The sequence below is a fragment of the Stegostoma tigrinum genome, chromosome 15 (assembly GCF_030684315.1).
Source record: "Stegostoma tigrinum isolate sSteTig4 chromosome 15, sSteTig4.hap1, whole genome shotgun sequence".
NCBI lineage: Eukaryota > Metazoa > Chordata > Chondrichthyes > Orectolobiformes > Stegostomatidae > Stegostoma > Stegostoma tigrinum.
This window is the reverse complement of record NC_081368.1, coordinates 45,016,739-45,037,041: the sequence shown is the minus strand read 5'-3', so window position 1 is coordinate 45,037,041 and position 20,303 is coordinate 45,016,739. Positions and strand designations below refer to the sequence as shown.

The following is a 20,303-nucleotide window of genomic DNA, read 5'->3' as shown; positions in this document are numbered from 1 at the left end:
TCTCCAATTGAATATCAATTTTTGCAAAATATCCTGAAAAGTATCAAGATGAAAAGCCTTAACAAAATGTGTCATTTTTCAGCACTACTCAAGTTTGTCTTATAGTTTAATTACGCTACAATGTGAGCACAGGTCCACTTTTTTGGTATATATACCTTGTATAAATGGGAATTGGAGAGAATTTTCTTATAGACTAAAACACATTGATTTATTTTCCTTTCTTCATCTATATTTAGATTTTTCAAAGTGTCTCTGAATAGAAAGAAAACGGCTGCAACTACTCACAATCTTCTGTTTGTCTTTTTGGAAGTTGCTCTAACAGTATTTTGTTCTCTTGCAAGTGTTAAGAACACTGTAACTACTGCATGGAATCTTTGCTCAGAATTTGTGTTAACTACTAATAACTTGCATATGACTCTAGACAATATCATGATCTTATATTTTTGAAATTGAAAGGACATATCATCCTGTTCTTTTAAAATGCTATGAAAAATGGTTAACTTACATGTATGCAAATTATTTAAATCAGACACAGTGTGCAGCTAGAGGATATGTTGAAAATCAATTAAGCTAAACCCAACATTCAGATTAGAGTACTTTTTCTCCAGAGGTGCTATATTAACTGACATTGTGGGGTAAAAGTCCAAGATGATCAAATACTGCTTGAGTTGATGATTCATGACTATTGTGACTATAAAAATGTTGTTCCAAAGAAAGCAACTAGTCTAAGAAACCATATGAATACTCAAATAATTTGATCGCTGGCATTTACTGCATAGCATGGTAGAGATTAGGATCTTTGTTTGTGGAAAATTGTAGGATGAAGTTCAAATCCCACTGAGTCTGCAATTAACAAATCTCAATCACCAAAGTGTTTCCCCATGGTTTCAAGAAAACTGCAACTTTATTAGTTTTGGAAAGTGTGGTAATCCTGGCATTGAAAATTACATAGCAAGCTGGGTCAATGTTCTGGCCACAGCAATGGTAAGGGTCGAAAAAATAATCTTAATTCATTGGCCTTATTTAAATCATGATAATGAACTGTAGGTTTTTAACGGAGTGAGCTTGATCCCCCCAGTTGGATTAAGCGTGGCTAACATTGGCTGATCCAGTTGATAACCAGGTTAACGATAGTTCCTGCATATGAAGAACTTCTCCTCGTACAAAAATAATTCTAAACTTAACCTGTCTTGCCATCTTTGGTTCCATGATTGAAGCTGAAACTGGCTGTTTATATTGTACAGACATCGTTTATTTTCAACGTAAAATGTCAATCAGATTCTTAGTTTAACAAATGAACAATTCAGTTTCACACTAGATTCACTTTAATATTTTTACAGTAACAGGAAAACTAGCGTAGCTAATCACCAAATGCCACAAGCAATATATATCTAATGCGGAAACTGAAATCTATAAGTCGAAACCAGGGAAATGCTCTTTAGTTAACAAGTAGTTATTACAAGGCCATGACTACTAAGAAATATGTTCTGTTGTCTTTTCATGATCTCTTTAAACAAAATCCAGATATCCTTCAAATTCAAGTCCACAAAACATATTTAGTATGAAACCATAAGAATGGAGAAAAATAAAGATTGGATTGTGAGAAAAAAAGATTAAAACTTTAAAAAGACGTTTATATTTGACATTTAAAATATTCAACAATTAAAATCCCAAGAAATGAAGCTCTACAATGCCAAAGTAGTTAATTGACTGTCGTCAACAAGCGTATTGTTAAAAAAAATTCTGATGGCTGTTCCAGCCTTAATTAGATATGCAACCCTGAAATAGCATCACAAAAAAGCAGGCTCCTTACATCACTGGAGAGCAGCTTTAACTTTCTGTGGCGAGTGTCTACTGCGCAAATACCATTCAATGTAGCTCAACGTAGCTCGATGTTTATCTAGACAGAGAGATACTGTTTTCACAAGGATAAGAACAGCCTATTTGACAGATTTCCATGTTGAATCAAAGATCTGTCATTGCCACTAACAGCTGGAGTATTTAAGCATCATTAGGTTTTTTGGGGGATAGGAAATTACTTGGTGCAATTTTTGTGATCTCGAATTCAGACACTGATTTTAAGAGATTTAACACTTCCACTGAACCTATGTAAAAAAATTTCAATCCCAAAAATGGCCTCGATCATCGACTAGTAATTTTTGCAAATATAAATCTCTGTTCTGGTCCCATCCACTGTCGACCTGGTTAAACACGGTGTGGCAGTGACTCACAACAGCCTGTCTGTCTGTCGGCTAAGAATGGTGCGAATGAATGGGTCGCTTCAAGCTGGAGGCGCGCGCACGCCCACGGGAACCAGCAGGTGAGCGGGGGCGCGCACAAGCAGTCTTACAAAGTGGAGCTGGGGAAGGGCGTGGCTGACGGAGCTCTGGCTGAGTCTCTGAGATGGAGCAGCGAATAGAGAGGTAGTGCTGAATTTGCTTGAATATAGGAGCTGGTAGAGGCAGGAAAGGAAGGAACAGGAGGGGAACTGAGGACCGCATACCCGGGGAACAAAGGGAAAGAGCGGTCTGCTGTATTATATACTGACATCGATCTGAAACTTTTTTTAATAAAAAGAAGGCATTATTATATTTGATTGAGTTTTTTTAAAAGAGATTTTTCATTGTAAAGAGTTATCGAAAGGAATTACAAAGCCATGAAGAGCGAGAAAAAGCCAACGCGGAAATGGCAGAAGCTGCCAGGGAGAAACACGTTCTGTTGCGATGGTAGGATCATGATGGCTCGACAGAAAGGAGTTTTTTACCTTACCGTCTTCCTCATCGTAGGAACCAGCGCGTTGTTTTTCGGATTTGAGTGAGTAACAATGACAAGAATGCAGAATTGTTGTGTTTTGAGAGAGGTGTAAGGACCTGGGCTTCTAAAAGTGGCGAAAATCATACCTTAGCAGAGAACCCTTGTGTTTGAGGAGCCGTAAAGCTTTCGCGGTGCAGCTTAGATTTCTATTTAAAACCATTTTTCTGGCGTAGAGCTCGCAACTGATTTACGTGAATTTTAAATCGTGCTGTGATGGATTTAAACATCCTGTGTCCACTACTTCTGTTAGCTACCTGTCAATCTTAGCTGTTTGAATGCGAGTCGCTCTGTGTTGTAGAGAGGAAAATAAAACGAAATCTTGCTGTTAATTGTTTCAAGTTTGAGCTAATTATTCTCTGTAAAATTTCACTTGAGAGCAATGACCTTGACAACTATGGTGTGGTGGGGTTCCTTTTTAAAACGTTTGGATTTGTTTTAGATTCTAAAGTAGTAGTAATTTCGCAAATCATTATTTTGGTCAACGAGAGGCAAGCCTTCAAAAATGACAGTTCTTGTGAATCGGGAATGGAGTCCACCAGGACAGCTCGAGTAATTCTCGTCGTGGTGACGTTCGCGGTGAAATGATGCGTATTAATTTGATTTCCTTCATGCTGTTATATTTGGCTAATGTGAACAAAATAGCCTGCCAAATAATTGCTTTTGCAGCGTTCAATTAATGGTTGGCATACTTTGCTTTTATTTTAAAAAAAAAGTTCCGTCTTTGGATTTTAAAAGTTTCAGAACTACTACGTGGTTAAATACACGGTGGTGCTCTGAAAAGTCCTCGATTTATTTTCCGTTTTTATCTAAGCTAATCTGAAGGTACAAGTGGCTACCTCAGTATTCCTAGCTGTAGAAAAAGGAACATCAGTCAGGTCTTCCTTCCTTTGGCTGCGGCGCAGCCTCTGGGGCGCTGTGCCGAGCTCCCCTTGTCCTCCACAGGCAGAGCAAGTATGTTGGTGTCTCCTTAAGGACCAGAAGGACTTGCCTTTTCATGCGTTAGACACTGGTTTGTTATGCTGGAGGATTGTCTGGTTTTTGCAATTCTACATATCTTGTTCAGGAATTGGAAAAAGGAATAGACTTTTCTCTTAAAATAAACCCCTGTGAATTCAGGCAATAGGGCCCTAAGTTAGACCATTCCCACCCCCAACCCCCATTTTACAATAATCCGATCCTGCTGTATACAAATGCAAGTTGTAAATTTCTTGTTTTAGGTGTTGTTTAAATTTGCAGCATGGGATTATTTTCTAAACAAAAGTCAGTGTATTGTAGAACACTAAAATTGCTTGTCATTAGAAGTGTAAGATAATAGTGTGAAGCTGGATGAACACAGCAGGCCAAGCAGCATCTCAGGAGCACAAAAGCTGACGTTTTGGGCCTAGACCCTTATTCAGAGCTTTATCTCTGTCATTATACGTGTTTCCTGTTTTCAAAAAAAAAAATTTGTGCAGTGCCTTACAAAACATTTTGACTTAAATTGTAGTAAAGTTCAACTGGTCTCCAAACAGTGTTCCATTTGTGTGTACCAATACAATGGTACCAATCTTAATATTGACAACAGGCAACCGTTGTCAGGTATGTGACCTGAGAGCAAAATACTTATTATTGAAAATGACAGCCCAATAGACACAAACTCTTAATGTGTTATACTTCACTTTTTGAGGTACATCAGAACAGTTTCAATACATGGAACAGACATTGTGATTAGAAATGCTTTGCCCTTACATAGTATATTAAGTCTTTCAACCCTGATCTGCTACTATGATTATACCTCATCTATTTGTTTTTACTGCTCATTCCCCTCCCTGATAACCTTTTTAGTCCCTTGCTTGACAAGAATCTATCTTCTGCCTTATAAAACTAATAAATAACCCTATCTATGCTATATTCAGAAGTAGAGTTCCCAAGTTGCATGATGCTCAATTTCTCCTCATCTGACCTGAAAGGACAAATAATTCTTTACTGCGAAATGGACTCACCCAGAAATATGGCTTGAGGTTTGCAGTGACAGAATTAGGGGTGGTGTTCGTTCTTCTTTCTGTAGTTTCCATAGCTTTGGTACTGTGATTTTAGGTTAATATTGATTAAACTAACTTGCATTTGTATGTTTCCTTAAATTCACTTGTCGGCATCCATACACAATATTGTTTAACATTTTTGAATTAAATCCAATGCAAACAAATCCTTGTGAAGCAACACTGCAGTTGTTGATTTCTGCTTTTATCCTTGTTAATCTCAAGGTAAAAGTGGCTACCTTAGTATTCCTGGCTGGAGAAAATGGAACATCAGTCAGGTTTCTCTTTGGCTGCAGTGCAGCCCCTGGGAATTGTGCCGAGCTCCTCTTGTCCTCCACAGGCAGAGCAAGTATCTTGGTGTTCTATGTTCTATGTTTGAATATAGAACATAGGACAGTACAGGCCCTTTGGCCCATGATGTTGTGCTGACCTATTATCCTACTGAAATCAAACTAACCTTCATTTTACTATTATCCATGTGCCTATCCAAGTAAAGCTGCAAAGAATTGAGGCTGTATGTACAGGTAAAATAAACAATAGTAGTATTTGATCTTCCACCTCCTTTTAAGTTATTTTAGAATATTAATAGGACAGTTTATGATCTAAATGGTGTTTTCTTTGGTTCTCAAGATTGACCTTGAATTCAATGTTAACATTATTCTTTACAATAATATTAGCTAGACCCTACCATCAAAACTGTTTTTGCTGTGCTAGAGTCTACTTTCTTATGGCCCTGTTGTACTGAGCTCTATTAGCATCCTGACCTCAATCTGGCCATATCCTCACCCTCCTCTTTGATTCACCACAGCTTGTGGTTGAAATCATGAATATGTCCTCGATAGTTCTGTTTTAATATGTAGCTTCCCTTTTCCACACTCTCTACCTCTAGCTTTTGAATTGGAATTAATCTTTCATGTACTTCTTGAATTTTTAAGTTCCCTCAGTTTTACTGCCTCGTACCAAAAGCCTTATTAAAACCATGAAGTTTGACCATAATTCCTCCTCTGCTTTCATGTGTCATCTGATTTTTCTGTGAAATGTTTTGTTTTACCCCCTGTTTGGAAGTTGCTTTGCAAGTGTAAGTTGTCATTGTTTTGTCCTACTTCTTCTCTTTGCCCTGTTTCCGGGTACCTTGAACCAACACATAGTATAAGCCCTCTGCATTTGTTGTGATGTCTCACATTCAAGGCAGTAGGTGAACTGAGAAAATGTAACTGCTCTTAAGTGTCTTTGTGTGTTGAAAAGTTTTTAAAGGAATCTCTTAAGAGCAGTGTGACGTATTATAAAAAGTTGTTCCTATTTATGTGCTTTATTTTATCAGATTACAAAGATGTTTTTAATTCTAATCGAAATACTTAAGTATTAAGTGCTTGAAATGTGATAATTCACAAATTGGCCTGTGCATAGAGGCTCTGAACTGTGAAACAGCACATGTTAGCAGATTAATAATCCAGTTTATTGGACCCAGGTTTGCACAGAATTTGTTGTTAGTGAGGGGGATGTTTGCACTGCACAGAGTTAAATCTGGAGAATATAAATGAGACTAAATGGGAAGCGATGAGTTATGTGAGAGATCTTGTGCTTCGTTAGGAGTATTTGTCCTATGATTTCTAAATTAATCACTTTTTTTTTTCCTTGTATCCAAGCACTTTTGTGTGAATATCTCCTTTGTGCCCAGAGTTATTGCAATATTACACAATGTTTCCCTTTGATAATCAAGGGACATAATATATGACATTGTTCTTTATTGCAAATAGTATTCAATGAGTCAGGTTCCAAATACTGGCCTGTAAAATATGGTACAGAATTTTCTCTTGGTTCCCTAGGGTTCAGAGTGCAGAAACTATTGACTTTTTAATCACTGATGAGTAGGCATGTAGTTTGACACTCCTTTTCTATTTGTAAATGGGATGTGGGCATCAACAGTGACTGTTGCCCATCCCCAATTTACCCTTGAACTGAATGGTTGGTTTGTTAGGAAGTTTCACGTTAGTTCTGAGTTAGCCACATTATTATGAACTTGGAATCACCAACCAGGTGATGGAAGTTGGTGGATTTTATGCCTCTCAAAATGGAGGCATCCTGTCACCAAATTCTTTAAAAATTTTACAGTCTCATCATTCCAACTATGATTATGTTTGAGGCCAAGTGGGCAGGGAGGGCTCAAAAGCCTGCCTGAAGTGTTGGCCCCTGGTGTGCGCTTCCCTCGACCTCTAACAAGAGGTTATTATCTGACCTGACCATCTGTGTTGTAGGCTTCCCCATGCACTTGCTGTCCCCTCTGATCACCACTCATGATTTTTCCCACAAGGAGCGATGTCTTTTGTCTGCTCAAATAAGGCCCCTCAGAATCTTGTTTTAATGAGATTGCCCCTTGTTTTTGAATTTTTTTGGCTCACATTTCTCCAAATGTCCCTTTTTAATACTAGGAATTAACTTCAGAACCTGTATGTCAACTACCTCCAATGTGAAGCTTGTCATCTCTTAAGTAAAGAGACCAAACCACTGTCCAGGTATAGTCTTGCCAGTACCATGTACAGTTGTTATCTGACTTTATGCTCAGTTATGGAGGCCTGACATTCCATATGCCGTCCTAATTATTTATAGTATTTTTGAGATTCATGCACCAGGACACTATACCGGTCTAATATAAAATTCTGTGGTGCCTCTGTTTAAATATTTTGTTTGTTTTGACAAAAGTAAAAGACATTGCATTTTCTCAGATTATACACCTCTTATCAATTTTTTTTTTTGCCCATTCACTTAAAATCTATAAAGTGCTATAGGTTTTACATTCTCCTCCAAACGTTCTGACCTATCCCTGTACTATCAGGAAACTGAGCTGCAGTGCAGTCAAGTCGGTCAGACTAGTCATAATATAGATAGTAAATTGGGACCCTAACACTGACCCTAGTGGTACCTCCTACTTGTTTCTAAACCTGAAACTGAGCCATTTATTCTGAAACTGTAGTGTTAGTTAGTTAATTCTCTATTCTCCATTATGTTGCCCCAGATACTGAGCTTTTATCTACGTCTACTAGTTCCCTTTTCATCTATTGTTTGTTTTCGGATAATTCGTCAAACACCATTTTCCAATCATAAACCTTGTTGACTCTGCTTTGTATTTATAATGATGTCAAATTGTCTTGCAATTACTCAGTAATAGATTCCAGCATTTCCACAATGATGGTAGGCTGACTGGTTTCCTGCTTATAAACCTGAAATATGAAGACTCCCTTCATTCTTGAGTGATGGTGTCAGCTTTGCAGTGATTTGTTTTTAATGCAGTAGAAGTTTTCCAGAATCTGGGGAATTTTTGGAAGTTTACACCCAATGCATCCTCTATCTTTGTAACCACTTTTTTTTTTAAGACCCTAGGCTAGAGGGCAACAATTTCAGGAGACTTTTGACCCATTAGTTTTCTTGAATACATTTAGTTTCTTTATTTCTCACTTTGTCCTCTGGTTTTATCCTATTCTTGATGATTTTGCACGTTCTACTGTGAGGGAGACAACATTATTCAAATTCCCTGCTCTTTCATTATTTACCATTACTAATCTCCCAGTCACAATCCTCTAAAAGGCTAGCTGTTTAAGTGGATACTTGTAGAAGTTCTTGCAGTCTGGAACAATTGCTCGCTAGTTGACTACCATATTCTAATTTGTTTGTTTTTGAGTCATCTTTTAGTTTCTAAAACTTTCCTCATCTTCTGGCCTGTAATTTAGCTTGATGGCATTGTATTTATTTTTTCAATGTGATGCTACCTTGAACCAACTTAATTAACAATGGATGGTGCATCATTCTCAGAGTCTTTATTTCCCAATTAGAAGAGAAGGTTTCCTTGCTCTAATCTTGCTAACTGAAATTGCCAATACCAAGCAGCATTCTGATTCATCTCCTGCAATCCCTCAGATCCCTTGCAATATTCTTAAAATGTGGTGTGACCAAAACCACGCACAAGATGCTAGTTGTCATGTGACCAGAGTTTTTTGTTTAGGTTCATCATGACTTCCATTCTTTGTACTCAGTAGTTTTATTAAGATTTTGTATCCTGAGTTACATGTGAATTCTATATCACTCTACCAGCAGTCTCTTCTTAGGACTGTGCTTTTTGTTTAAAAGTGAATTGCTTCTTGCTATGCCTCTGCCAAAAAACAGCACCACACAATTCTTTGTTTTAGATTTCACCTGCCACTTCTCTACCATATCTGCGAGTCTCTGTCTGTCCTGTATTACTCAATTGCTATCATTTTTGCAGTTTGCAGTACAACAAATTTGGTATCATTGGAAAATTTCCTGTACAGCAGGAAGTGATCTTAGTGCTGACTCCTGCAGAACTAACATCCTCCACAATCTACCATCCTCCCATCTGGGAAAAAAATAACCATATACCATGACACATTTTCTGTCCAGAACCAATTTTTAAAGTTCAATTTGATGCTGATCCTCTTTTCCTTGAGTTTTAGTTTTGTTAATCAGTATTTTATGGTACACTTTCTTGACAATATAGACAATATCCACTATAGTTCCCACATTGTTGTTCTATTTCATGTGAAAAGTTAAAGGCCATTTGGCCCATTTGAAGCTGCATCGACCTCCAATGATCATACCACCCAGATCCATCACCCTACCTTATTTAGCATGGCCAGTCCATGTAACCTGCACATCTTTGGGCTGTGGAAGGAAACCAGAGCACCCGGAGGAAACCCACGCAGATGGGCAGGGAAGAAGAAGCAAACTCCGCACACAGTCACTCAAGCCTGGAATTGAAGCTGGGCTCTTACCACTGAGGCAGCAGTGCTAATCACTGAGCCACTGTGCTGCCGGTTTCTGTTCCTTCATCAAAAAGATTCATTTAGATTAGTCAAACATGATCTGCCTTTTAGAAATCCCTGCTGACTGTCCCTAATTAAATCAATATGCACTTGGCGAAGTTTGAAGCTTTTGTTCCTGAGTTTATTACTTCCTTAAAATGATCCGTTCCTGAACCTGACTGGCTTGTTACAAGAAATGCCTTTTGTATTTTTCGTGAACATGTGTGTTGTATTTGCTGGATTGGCCGCCATCAGTATTTTCTAAGCCAAATTTAGGGAGGATTAAAGCGTCAAGGCAATCTTTTTATTTTCTCATTTTGTTACCTACCTTTTAAAGCAAGCGATTTGGGTAATCAAATACCCAATCTAAGCATAGCCAACTATTCCACTGCATCCTAATGATAAATTTTTGTCCTCCTGCTTTAACTCTATATAATTGTGCTTCTGACAGTATTTTGTCATTGTCCTCTTTGGTGAACGTTGATATCAAATTTGTTAAATATTCTAATCCTGAGCTGCAGTTCAAAGTGTACATCATCATTCTATGCCTAGCCCAATATGATGCTTCCTCACTGTCATTTATTTGCTAGTAGGATAATTTAGATTACCTTTAATGTCAACTATCATTCTGTTCTTAGTCTTTGCTAGTTGTCTTATGTTTGGCTAGGTTCCAGCTTGAAGAATTCATCTGATGCTCATAATTCAGCTTTGTTTTATTTCACCATGTTTCTGTCTCCCTTGTCATCCAAGAAGTCCTGCTTTTTTGTTGCCCTTTGAAGGAAAAAAATTGTTTCAACACAGTTTGCAATCACCCATTGGCATATTGATTTTTTTTTCTGTCAAAATGTTTTGGTTTTTATTACCTGCTCTTCCCCTGCCACCCCCCTGCCCCAAACACCAAGTCATTCCCAAATTGAGTTGATTCTCTTTTAGTTTAGCATTTTTCTTTAATCAAGAAGAGCAAAGTGCAATTCCCTGAGCTGAACCCATGTTGCAATGATCACTCCTATCCAGATGATCTCATACAGGTATTTAGTCCATTTACCCATTTCATTCTATAGCATCAGATACAGCATTGCTGCCTTCCTACTGGGACTGAAACATATTGATCTGTAAATTACCATAACATTCCTCCCCTTGTTTTCCTTTTTCTAACATAATTATCCAAATTCTGAAAAGAAAAACATCTTTCACGCTAAGGTTCTTGCACATCTGTATGAATTCCCTGCAGATTTGTCCTTTTTAAACCCTTTCTTCATTACATCGATGCCTTCAGTACCTGTTCATACTTTTTATTTTGCCTCTGAACTCCTACCAATTGAATTTTGTCCTTTGTCTTGCTCAAGTGTCCTCTGTTTTAAATGCAACAATGTCTTCCTTTATCAATTTTGTCACTCGACTTCTACACTTTTCCCTATCTACTACTACGAAAACATCTGAGAGCACGCACCGATGCAATATTGGGAAGCATATATAATTCCTTAGATGATGGGATTTGAGTATTGCTAGCAAGGTCTGGATTTGTTGCCCTAATGGTCATGAAATCCAACCTTTAACTTGCTGTGGTGCATTGTGAGGGGTATAGTTCTAGGATTTAGCTCCAGCAGTAGTGAAGCAGCTTCATGACTTCTGTGGACCTTGGATGATGATTATCTTGTACTTGCCATTGTTATGCTAGGTGGTCACTTATGGAATTGCAGGTGGTGCACAGAGCTGGATGGGGTTCTGATCAAGTATGCTGCTTTTTCTTGGATGGTCTTGAACTTGTTGTCTGAGTTGTTTGTTTCCAAGAAAACTAAAAGAAAATTCAACTAAATTCCTCACTATAGCCTTCTAGATGGTGAATGGGGAGATGGAGAAGAATTAGAAATGGGGGATTTCATACTTTGACCCAATTTCAATGACAGTGTTTGTATGGCTGATTAATTAATTCCTGACCAGCACCAATGCTGGTATTGGGAAACTTGGATGGTTACGTTATTGAATGTGCAGGGGAGATGGTCATTTAAGTAGGATAGATATCAGCTGAATATTAAGGCCTGGCTGTGTTTGGGTACTGTTAATTTGTTTTGTTGTTGGTACTGAATGCTAATCATGTGTGAGCATCCTCCCTCTGACCTTTTATGGTGGAGGAACAATCATTGACAAGACAGTTGCTGCTCAGGCTTAGGACATTATCCTGAGGAATTGTTGCAGTGACATCCTGGGTCTGATGTGGTTGTTGGTGACCAATTAATTATCTTCCTTTTTACTAACAAAGAAACTGACTAATGGAGAATTTTCCCATGGTTTCTTCATTGAATTTAAGGCTCTTTAATTGCCACATTTGATTAAATGCTGCTTGAATGTCAGTGGGATCACTTGCATTTGACCTTTTTTGAATTGCACTTGAGCCCATTTTTGAATGAAATTCTCTAATGGGATCAGGAGCGATGTGATCCTAGTAGAACCTAACTTGAGCATCCGTGAGTGGGTGCTACTTGATGGATTGTCAGCTACAACTTTCACATTCTGGAATAGCCTGATGCATCTCATGGGCTGCTTCTGTTTTATTTTGGACAGGACATAACTGTCCAGTTGTCGTCATTCAGGTCAGGTAGCAAAACTGGAACAGCTTGATTCAAGAACACTTTTTTTGTCTAGTTTTGGAACCCATGTCTTTAGTACAGTTGGGATGTTCCCAAGCACAGCTTTTACATCTAGTGCTTCAGATGTTTTGTGAGGGCACAGATAAAATAGGTCTAAGACTGGGATGTAGGATGCTAAAGGCCTCAGTAGGAAGCAGAAGTAATCTATTTGACTTGTTTGCACTGATATGTTGGTACCGCTGTCATTGAGGATGAGAACGTCATATCTCTTCTTTCCTGTTAGTCGTTGAATTACACACATGTAACCCTGATTAATGATAATGGGAACTGCGGATGCTGGAGAATCTGAGATAACAAAGTGTGGAGCTGGATGAACATAGCAGGCCAAGCAGCATCTTAGGAGCAGGAAAGCTGACGTTTCGGGCCTAGACCCTACATCAGCAAAGGGGGTTGGGGAGAGGATTCTGAAATAAATAGAGAGAGAGGGGGAGGCGGACTGAAAAATGGATAGTGGAGAGGAGAGTATGGGTGGGGAGGACGGACAGGTCAAGGGGGCGGGATGAGGTAGGTAGGCAGAAAATGGAGGTACAACTTGAGGTGGGAGGAGGGGATAGGCGGGAAGAACAACTGGTTAGGCAGGCAGGGACGGGCTGGGCTGGTTTTGAGATTTAGTGTGGGGAGGGGCGATCTTGAAGCTCACCTACACACCAATGTCCATTTCAAGCCCACCGACTCCCACAGCTACCTGGAATACACCACCTCCCACCCAACTTCCTGCAAAAAATTCCATCCCCTATTCCCAATTCCTTTCCCTCCACCGCATCTGCCCCCAGGATGAGGCATTCCACTGCTGTACATCACAGATGTCCTCGGTCTTACAGGACCACAACTTCCCCCACAACCCCTCTTCCCCCACCGTAGTGGTCGAAAACTCCCTTGGCAGTGTTTCCCGCACCTCATCCCTCACACCCCGACCCCGAAATAACCGCCAAAAGAGAATCCCCCCTCGTCCTCACATACCACCCCACCAACCTCCCGGATACAACGCATCATCCTCTGACACTTCTGCCATCTGCAATCCGACCTCACCACTAAAGATATTTTTCCAACCCCACCCTTCTCTGCCTTCTGGAGAGACCACTCTCTCCACGACTCCCTTGTCCGCTCCACCCTCCCCTCCAACCCCACCACACCCGGCGCTTTCCCCTGCAACAGCAAGAAGTGCTACCCCTGCCCCCACACCACCTCCCTCACCCCCATCCCAGGCCCCAAGAAGACTTTCCACATCAAGCAGATGTCCACCTGCACATCCACCAATGTGGTATACTGCATCATCTGTACCCGATGTGGCTTCCTCTACATTGGGGAAACCAAGTGGAGGCTTGGCGACCGCTTTGCAGAACACCTACGCTCGGTTTCGCAATAAACAACTGCACCTCCCAGTCGCGGACCATTTCAACTGCCCCTCCCAATCCTTAGACGACGTGTCCATCCTGGGCCTCCTGCAGTGCCATAATGATGCCACCCATAGGTTGCAAGAGCAGCAATTCCTATTCCGCTTGGGAACTCTGCGGCCCAATGGTATCAATGTGGACTTCACAAGCTTCAAAATCTCCCCTCCCCTCACTGCATCCCAAAACCAGCCCAGGCCGTCCCCGCCTGCCTAACTTGTTCTTCCTCTCAACTGTCCCCTCCTCCCACCTCAAGTTGCACCTCCATTTCCTACCTACCAAGCTCATTCCGCCCCCTTGACCTTCCCGTCCTCCCCGGACTGACCTATCCCCTCCCTGCCTCCCCACCCATACTCTACTCTACTCTCCATCTATCTTCTCCTCTATCCATCTTCGGTCCGCCTACCCCTCTCTCCCTGTTTATCTTCAGAATCCTCTCCCCATCCCCCTTTTCTGATGAAGGGTCAAAGCCCAAAACTTTTGCTTTTGCGCACCTAAGATGCTGCTTGGCCTGCTGTGTTCATCCAGCTCCATGCTTTGTTAACCCTGATTAATGCAACATGATGGCTGCAGAGACAACACCCTGTGGAACTGGAGGAACACAGCAGGCCAGGCAGCATCAGCCGGAGCAGGAAAGGTGATGGTTTGGATCAGGACCGTTCAGACACTCTGAGGAAGGATCCCGACCTGAAACATCAACTTTCCTGGTTCTGCTGATGCTGCCTGCCCTGCTGTGTTCCTCCAGCTCCACCCTGTGTTGCCTCTGACTCGAGCACCTGCAGTTCATACTATCTTGTCATGATTACTGCAGAGCTCTGCTCCATTGGCCTTTGGGGTCACTGTTTGGTTCGTAGCATTCAGTAATGTTTAGCGTGCATATATTTTGTATTGCAGTTTCACTAGGTTGGCACCCCATAATTGGTTGCACCTAATGCAGTACCTGGTATTTTTCCTGTACTTCTGACATTATTATGAAAGGAAGTGCAAATAATTGGGCCTAGTGTACTGTCTTAAGGACTCTGCAGTAGGAACTCCTGAATGTCTTGGATATGAAATGTTCCACCTTCAGCAATTACTAACATCTTCCTTCGTACAGTTTGACTCAAACCAGTGGAGACATTTTCTCCAATTCTCATTGGCTTTCATGTTCTTTGGGCTTATTAAAGTCACTAGTTATGAATCGAATCTTAAATATCAAGTTAACAGCCAGGTCATTTGGTAGTATTGTATGTTTCCGGAGCATTTTATTTGTTCATGTCGCTTGTTCTTTTGTGGGTTTATTCCCTTCCTTGCTTCATTTGGAGAACTATGTCGAAATTGTCATAACTTGATTGTGTCAAAAGGCCAGATTGCCTTTGGGTGATTATTACAGCAAATGTGATATTGGCGCAAGCCAGTTGATGGTTCAATGACCCCGTTGATCTCACGAGTGAGAAAGTATTCCCCAGCATTTCCAGACATTGGAGGAATTAAAACTAAGCCCTGGGCACTTGAAGGCCTTTAATGATAACGTAAGATATCAAAGCATTTTGTTAAAATAAAACTTCTGTAGTGAAGGGCAAACGTTGGTGTGCATTGGAGTTTGGCCAGCTAACCGGGGAACAGGTAAAAGTGAACCTTTTTTTTTATCTGGTTGAGAAGAAGTAATGAATGGTGTCAGTCATACAGCATGGAAACAGACCCTTCAGTCCAACCAGTCCCTGCTGACCATGTTCCCAAACTAAATTAGTCCTACCTGCCTGTGCTTGGCCTAAACTGCTCCAAACTTTTCTCTATTCATCTACACATCCAAATGTCTTTGAAATGTTACTGTACCCGCATCCACTACTACCTGTGGAAGTTCATTCCACACATGAACCACTGTTTGACTTTTAAAAAGAACAGCTGAACCACCCCCCCTACCCGTGTCTTTAATCTTTTTCCTCCACTTAAAAATATGTCCCTGAGTCTTCAAAGCCTCCACCTTTTGCGGGGGTGGGGAGAAAGACACCTACCATTCACCTTATTTATTCCCCTCGTGATTTTATAAAACACTGAGTAAGGTCACCCTTCAACCTCCCGCGCTTCAGTGGCGGCAGAGGTGGGGGGGGGACCCGAAGCCCAGCCCCTCCTCTATAGCTCGCGCTCTCTATTCCTTGCAACATCCTTGAGCCCCCTCCAGTGTAATAGGAAGGATACTATAACTGGGATTAGATCTGAGGCCTCAATGTTGAAATTCAAAATAACTAGAGGTAGAATTAAGTTGCTGATGAAACAAAGGTAGGAAATTGAGTCGTGAATAGGATGTAATGGGAGCTACAAAAAGGCCTAGATAGGTTGTGAGCAAAGATCTGGTAAAAGGTGTGGATTGTGGGGAATATGAAATTATGCAGTTTTTTTTCCCTAAATTGGAATAAAAATAATTAACCTTTTAATGGTGAGGGACCTGGGTATCCAACGGAGTGCCTTTAAAAGAAAGGGTTAGATATGCTGGAGTTTAGAAGAATAAGCAGTGTCTTGACAGAAAGTTACTAGAACCTGACTAGTTTTTAACAGGGTTGATGTGAAAAGGATATTTCCTCTGGTGGGAGAATCTACGACTATTGGCCACTTATAGGCTGATTTGCTCCAAAATTAACAAATTTGGTCAGGGTTTGTTCTTACGATTTTGCCTGCAACTCTCTTTTTTGGAAGGTAAACAATGTAAAGACAAACCTTCACTTTAGTAATAAGGTGACCTCATGCTGTGGGTTCTGAAAATACAAAAAACTTTTAATCATGCAACTGTTCATATTCTGTATGTCGTGTTCCAGCCCATTTTTGGAGTTTCTTACCAAAGTGTTTCATGGTTTAGAAATTCCACTTTTCTCTAAGGTTCATGAAAGAAGCCATCAGCTGAGGATTTCTGAACATGGCCTGCACACTTCTGTTTGTGTTGAACTACTAGTTATTGTAAGATATCTAAGTTATGACTTAGATCGACCAATCATATCTTGGTTTCTAGATGATTTCCCTTCATTGTCTTATGGTATGGCTTTCTGGCCTGCCGAGAGGGGTCAAGGCAAATGCTTGTGTACTCTAATTCAATTTTAACCTTTTACCGCCTTTTGGAAGACTAGAAACTGTTTGTTTGCTTTTGGCTTGTCAGAGGCATATTGTGAACAAGAAGCATGGGGGATGGAGTTGCATGGGGTAAGAAAATCATCTTGAATTCATGAATTAATTTTTGTCAGAGCAACAGTGTATTTTTATTTTGAAGGTCTCATTTTAGTTAATAGTATAACAAAACATTTGGTTGACTTTTTTATTTCAATAAACAATTTTTTTCAGTTTTAAATTTAATTCCTAAATGTGTCTGCTTAGGAAGCTTTTGGGTGGTGAATTCATGAAGAGAATGCAATGAATAAAACATTGATCTTTGCCTATTATGTGGGGAAATGTGCCATTTTACTCTTGGGATTGTGCCACCAGAACCATTACTCTTCTCTTACTGTTTAATTTTCAAATGAGGAGCAAGTCTCTCTTTTTTAACGCTTGTGTCCATTTTGTTGTTTTGTTTTCTCCTGCCTCCAGCATTTACGTAAAGATTGGACATACCCTACAGCTTAAATACCTATTGTTAGATACTTTCGTTTTGCTGCCTTGAGTAGATGCTGTAGGCAAGCGTCAGTGATTCACAATATACCTTTATTTTTGCAGGTCCAACATCTACCAACTATTTTTCTTTTGCAATCCCATGGATTGGATTTTATTCATAAATTGCTTTAGCTGCTTTGACTATTGTTTATGGTTGATGCCCTCAGGATTATCTTTGAATTTGAAAGGTGACAGAATAAGCGCTTCACTCTTCGGGTTCTAACTTCCAACTGTTTAAAAGATGTATGGGTTTGCAATAATTATGCATGTTGGGCAATGTTCCCTGTAAACTGGGGCAACTGGGAGGTTTTGTGGAATTGATGAGTTTGACTCAAATACTAGTGAGTTTTGAGAAGACACTGCAGCACAAAGGAACTACGCAGAGCAGAGGAAAATCACCTATACAGCGTATCCAAAAAGAATGGGTACCCTATGAACAAAGTCCGCCGATTTCTCAGCAACAAACCCAAACAAACAGACAAAACGGGCTCAGAAACCATAACCATGCTCCCCTACATCAAAGACATTTCCGAAATGACTGCCAGACTACTCGGACCCCTTGGCATCAGGGTAGCCCACAAACCCACCAACACACTAAAACGGTAGCTAATGAACTTAAAAGACCCAATACAGGCAACAAATAAAACGAACGTCATCTACAAAATACCTTGCAAGAACTGTGACAAACACTACATTGGACAAACTGGCAGGAAGCTAGCCACCAGGATACATGAACATCAACTAGCCACAAAACGACATGACCCACTATCACTCATATCCTTACATACAGATGAGGAAGGACACCACTTTGATTGGGACAACACATCCAACCTAGGACAAGCCAAACAGAGACATGCACGCGAATTCCTAGAAGCATGGCATTCCAACCGGAATTCCATCAACAAACACATTGATTTGGAGCCAATCTACCATCCCCTGAGAACAAAAACAGGAAATGACATCACCAACCCAAGGAAACCTAACCAGATAAATAGAAAGCGTGACATAACACCAGCGCTTCGTCGGAGGCTCACTGATGATGTTACCTAGAATGGTGACGAAACATGTGAAAACTAACCTTCCAGCTCAGCGAGGAAACTCCCATCCTGACTCAAATACTGCTGAGCATCGACCTTGGAGGTGCAGTGCGGGGAGAAATAGTTATAGGGAAGTCTGGTGTTGCATCATGTTGCCATTAGTATGTCAGTATACCATTTTAAAGACAACTGATTATGATCGCATTGTGTATCAGAACCTTGTAATCTGAGGGTATAATATGTCTCAGTCTCTATCTTACTGGGGCCACCTGCGACGTGTGCTACTGTTCGTAATTTAATCACTTACTTGGATTAGCCCAGACACTGAGAGTATGCCAATGTATATACACCAACTGTAATAAACACCCAGTGAATTTTTCATTATTGCATTACTCAAGTTCACCACTTGTGTTGGGGATCTAACAAGTATTGCCCCATTAGGTACAATTACCCTGCTGTGTCACAGCAGCAAATCACTAGGCTTAAGTGTGTCTGCTCAGATGAGTAAACGTTCACTGGGATGATCCCCAGTATGAAGGGATTGTTTTTATGAGCAAATGTTAAAAGGTTGGGACTCTTTAGGATTTATAATGAGAAGTGATGTCATTGAAGCATAGAGGATTGCACAATTAACTTACTACTTTGTGTACATTTCTTTTAATGTTTGAGATTGAGATATGTTCTTTATTCTGTCCTGGCTTTCAGGATGACTATATTTTTCACATTGCAGGAAGGAGGAGTATCCAAAATCCCTATTTGGCAGTTTTAGGGATCCAAGACTAGAATTAATTCCAGTTGCTAGTTCTCTATCTTTTGTTAGAATTAAAAAAAACTCATCTTTTTTGTTTTCGGGGCCAAACTTGATTTTTAGAAAGTCGTACTAATATGACAATTAATTGAAATGTCATTGATATTAGTTTATATATAGTTGTCTCCTGAATTGATATTGAGATTTCCGAGCTATTGCAAGTGTTTTTGTAATCTCTAAGGTGCATGTTGAAAAAGCTATTGACCCTTAATGGCAGAGTGCCAATGACATCAATAATTATCCAGTGAATAATACAACATGCAAGCTTTTGAGGTTATGGTGTTCCTTGTAAACAGTTCGTAACAATTACCAGTTCTGTGCAACAGAATGTTTTAATAAATGCATGTTTTGAGGTCATTAGTTTTTAAATAAAGAATAAGTATCATGTTGACATGTAACTTAAGTGAATTAGTCTGTTTTGTTCTTCTTTAGAATGAATACACTTGGAAATTTTTATCAAATTGGAATGTTCAGTAAATGAGCCTGTATCTAAATGAAAAATAGCGATTTAATATTTCTGGTGGGAACTTTCATTTTCTTGCCTCCAAAAAATCCCTTGACTGAGAATCAAAGGATTTGTGGAGTAGGCAAATAAGTGGAGTTGAAGCTCAAAAAAATCATTTCATATTTGTGTTTGAATGGCAGAGCAGGCTTGACTAACAAAATGGTCTGCACCTGTTCCTATATGTTGTGGTGGTGTTCTTGCGACCAACTCGCCCAACAAATTGACAGATTTCATTGTCATGAGATCAGTTCAAATAGAGGCTGTGTTACAATGTTTGACAAGTTTCCTCAGTGGTTAGCCCTGCTGCCTCTCAGCACCAGAGTTCAAATCCATCCTCTGGTGACTGACTGTCTGTCTGTGTGTGGAGCTTGTACATTCTCCCTGTATCTCAGGCGTTCCTCTGGGCGATTCAGCTTCCTCCACAGTCCAAAGATGTGCAGGGTAGGTGGATTGGATGTGCTAAATTGCCTGTAGTATTCAGATGTGTAGGTTAGGTGAGTTATAGGGAAATGGGTCTGGGTGGGATGCTCTGAGTGTCATTGTGGGTGTTTTGGGCTGAAGGGCCTATTTCCACACTGTAGGGATTCTACAAAAAAAATACTGTACAAAGTCAGCTAACAATATAGAAACTTGGGTAACTCAGGGAGAGGAAT

At 40.2% G+C, this 20,303-nt stretch overlaps 1 protein-coding gene across 2 annotated transcripts in view; it reads left to right on the top strand.

The window, feature by feature from the left end:
- Window positions 1–2,302: 2,302 nt before the first annotated feature.
- Window positions 2,303–20,303, top strand: part of zdhhc9 (zinc finger DHHC-type palmitoyltransferase 9) — a 104,718-nt gene continuing 86,717 nt past the window's right edge. The window contains exon 1 of one of the 2 annotated variants that reach the window (XM_059651457.1): window positions 2,303–2,320. Coding sequence is in view for 1 of the 2 variants with exons in the window: in XM_059651456.1 (XP_059507439.1) it covers window positions 2,657–2,814 (158 nt within the window). In the remaining variant the exon portion in view is untranslated. Of the gene's footprint in view, window positions 2,321–2,359; window positions 2,815–20,303 lie in introns of those variants that run through there. The other variant, XM_059651456.1, reaches the window with a different exon arrangement.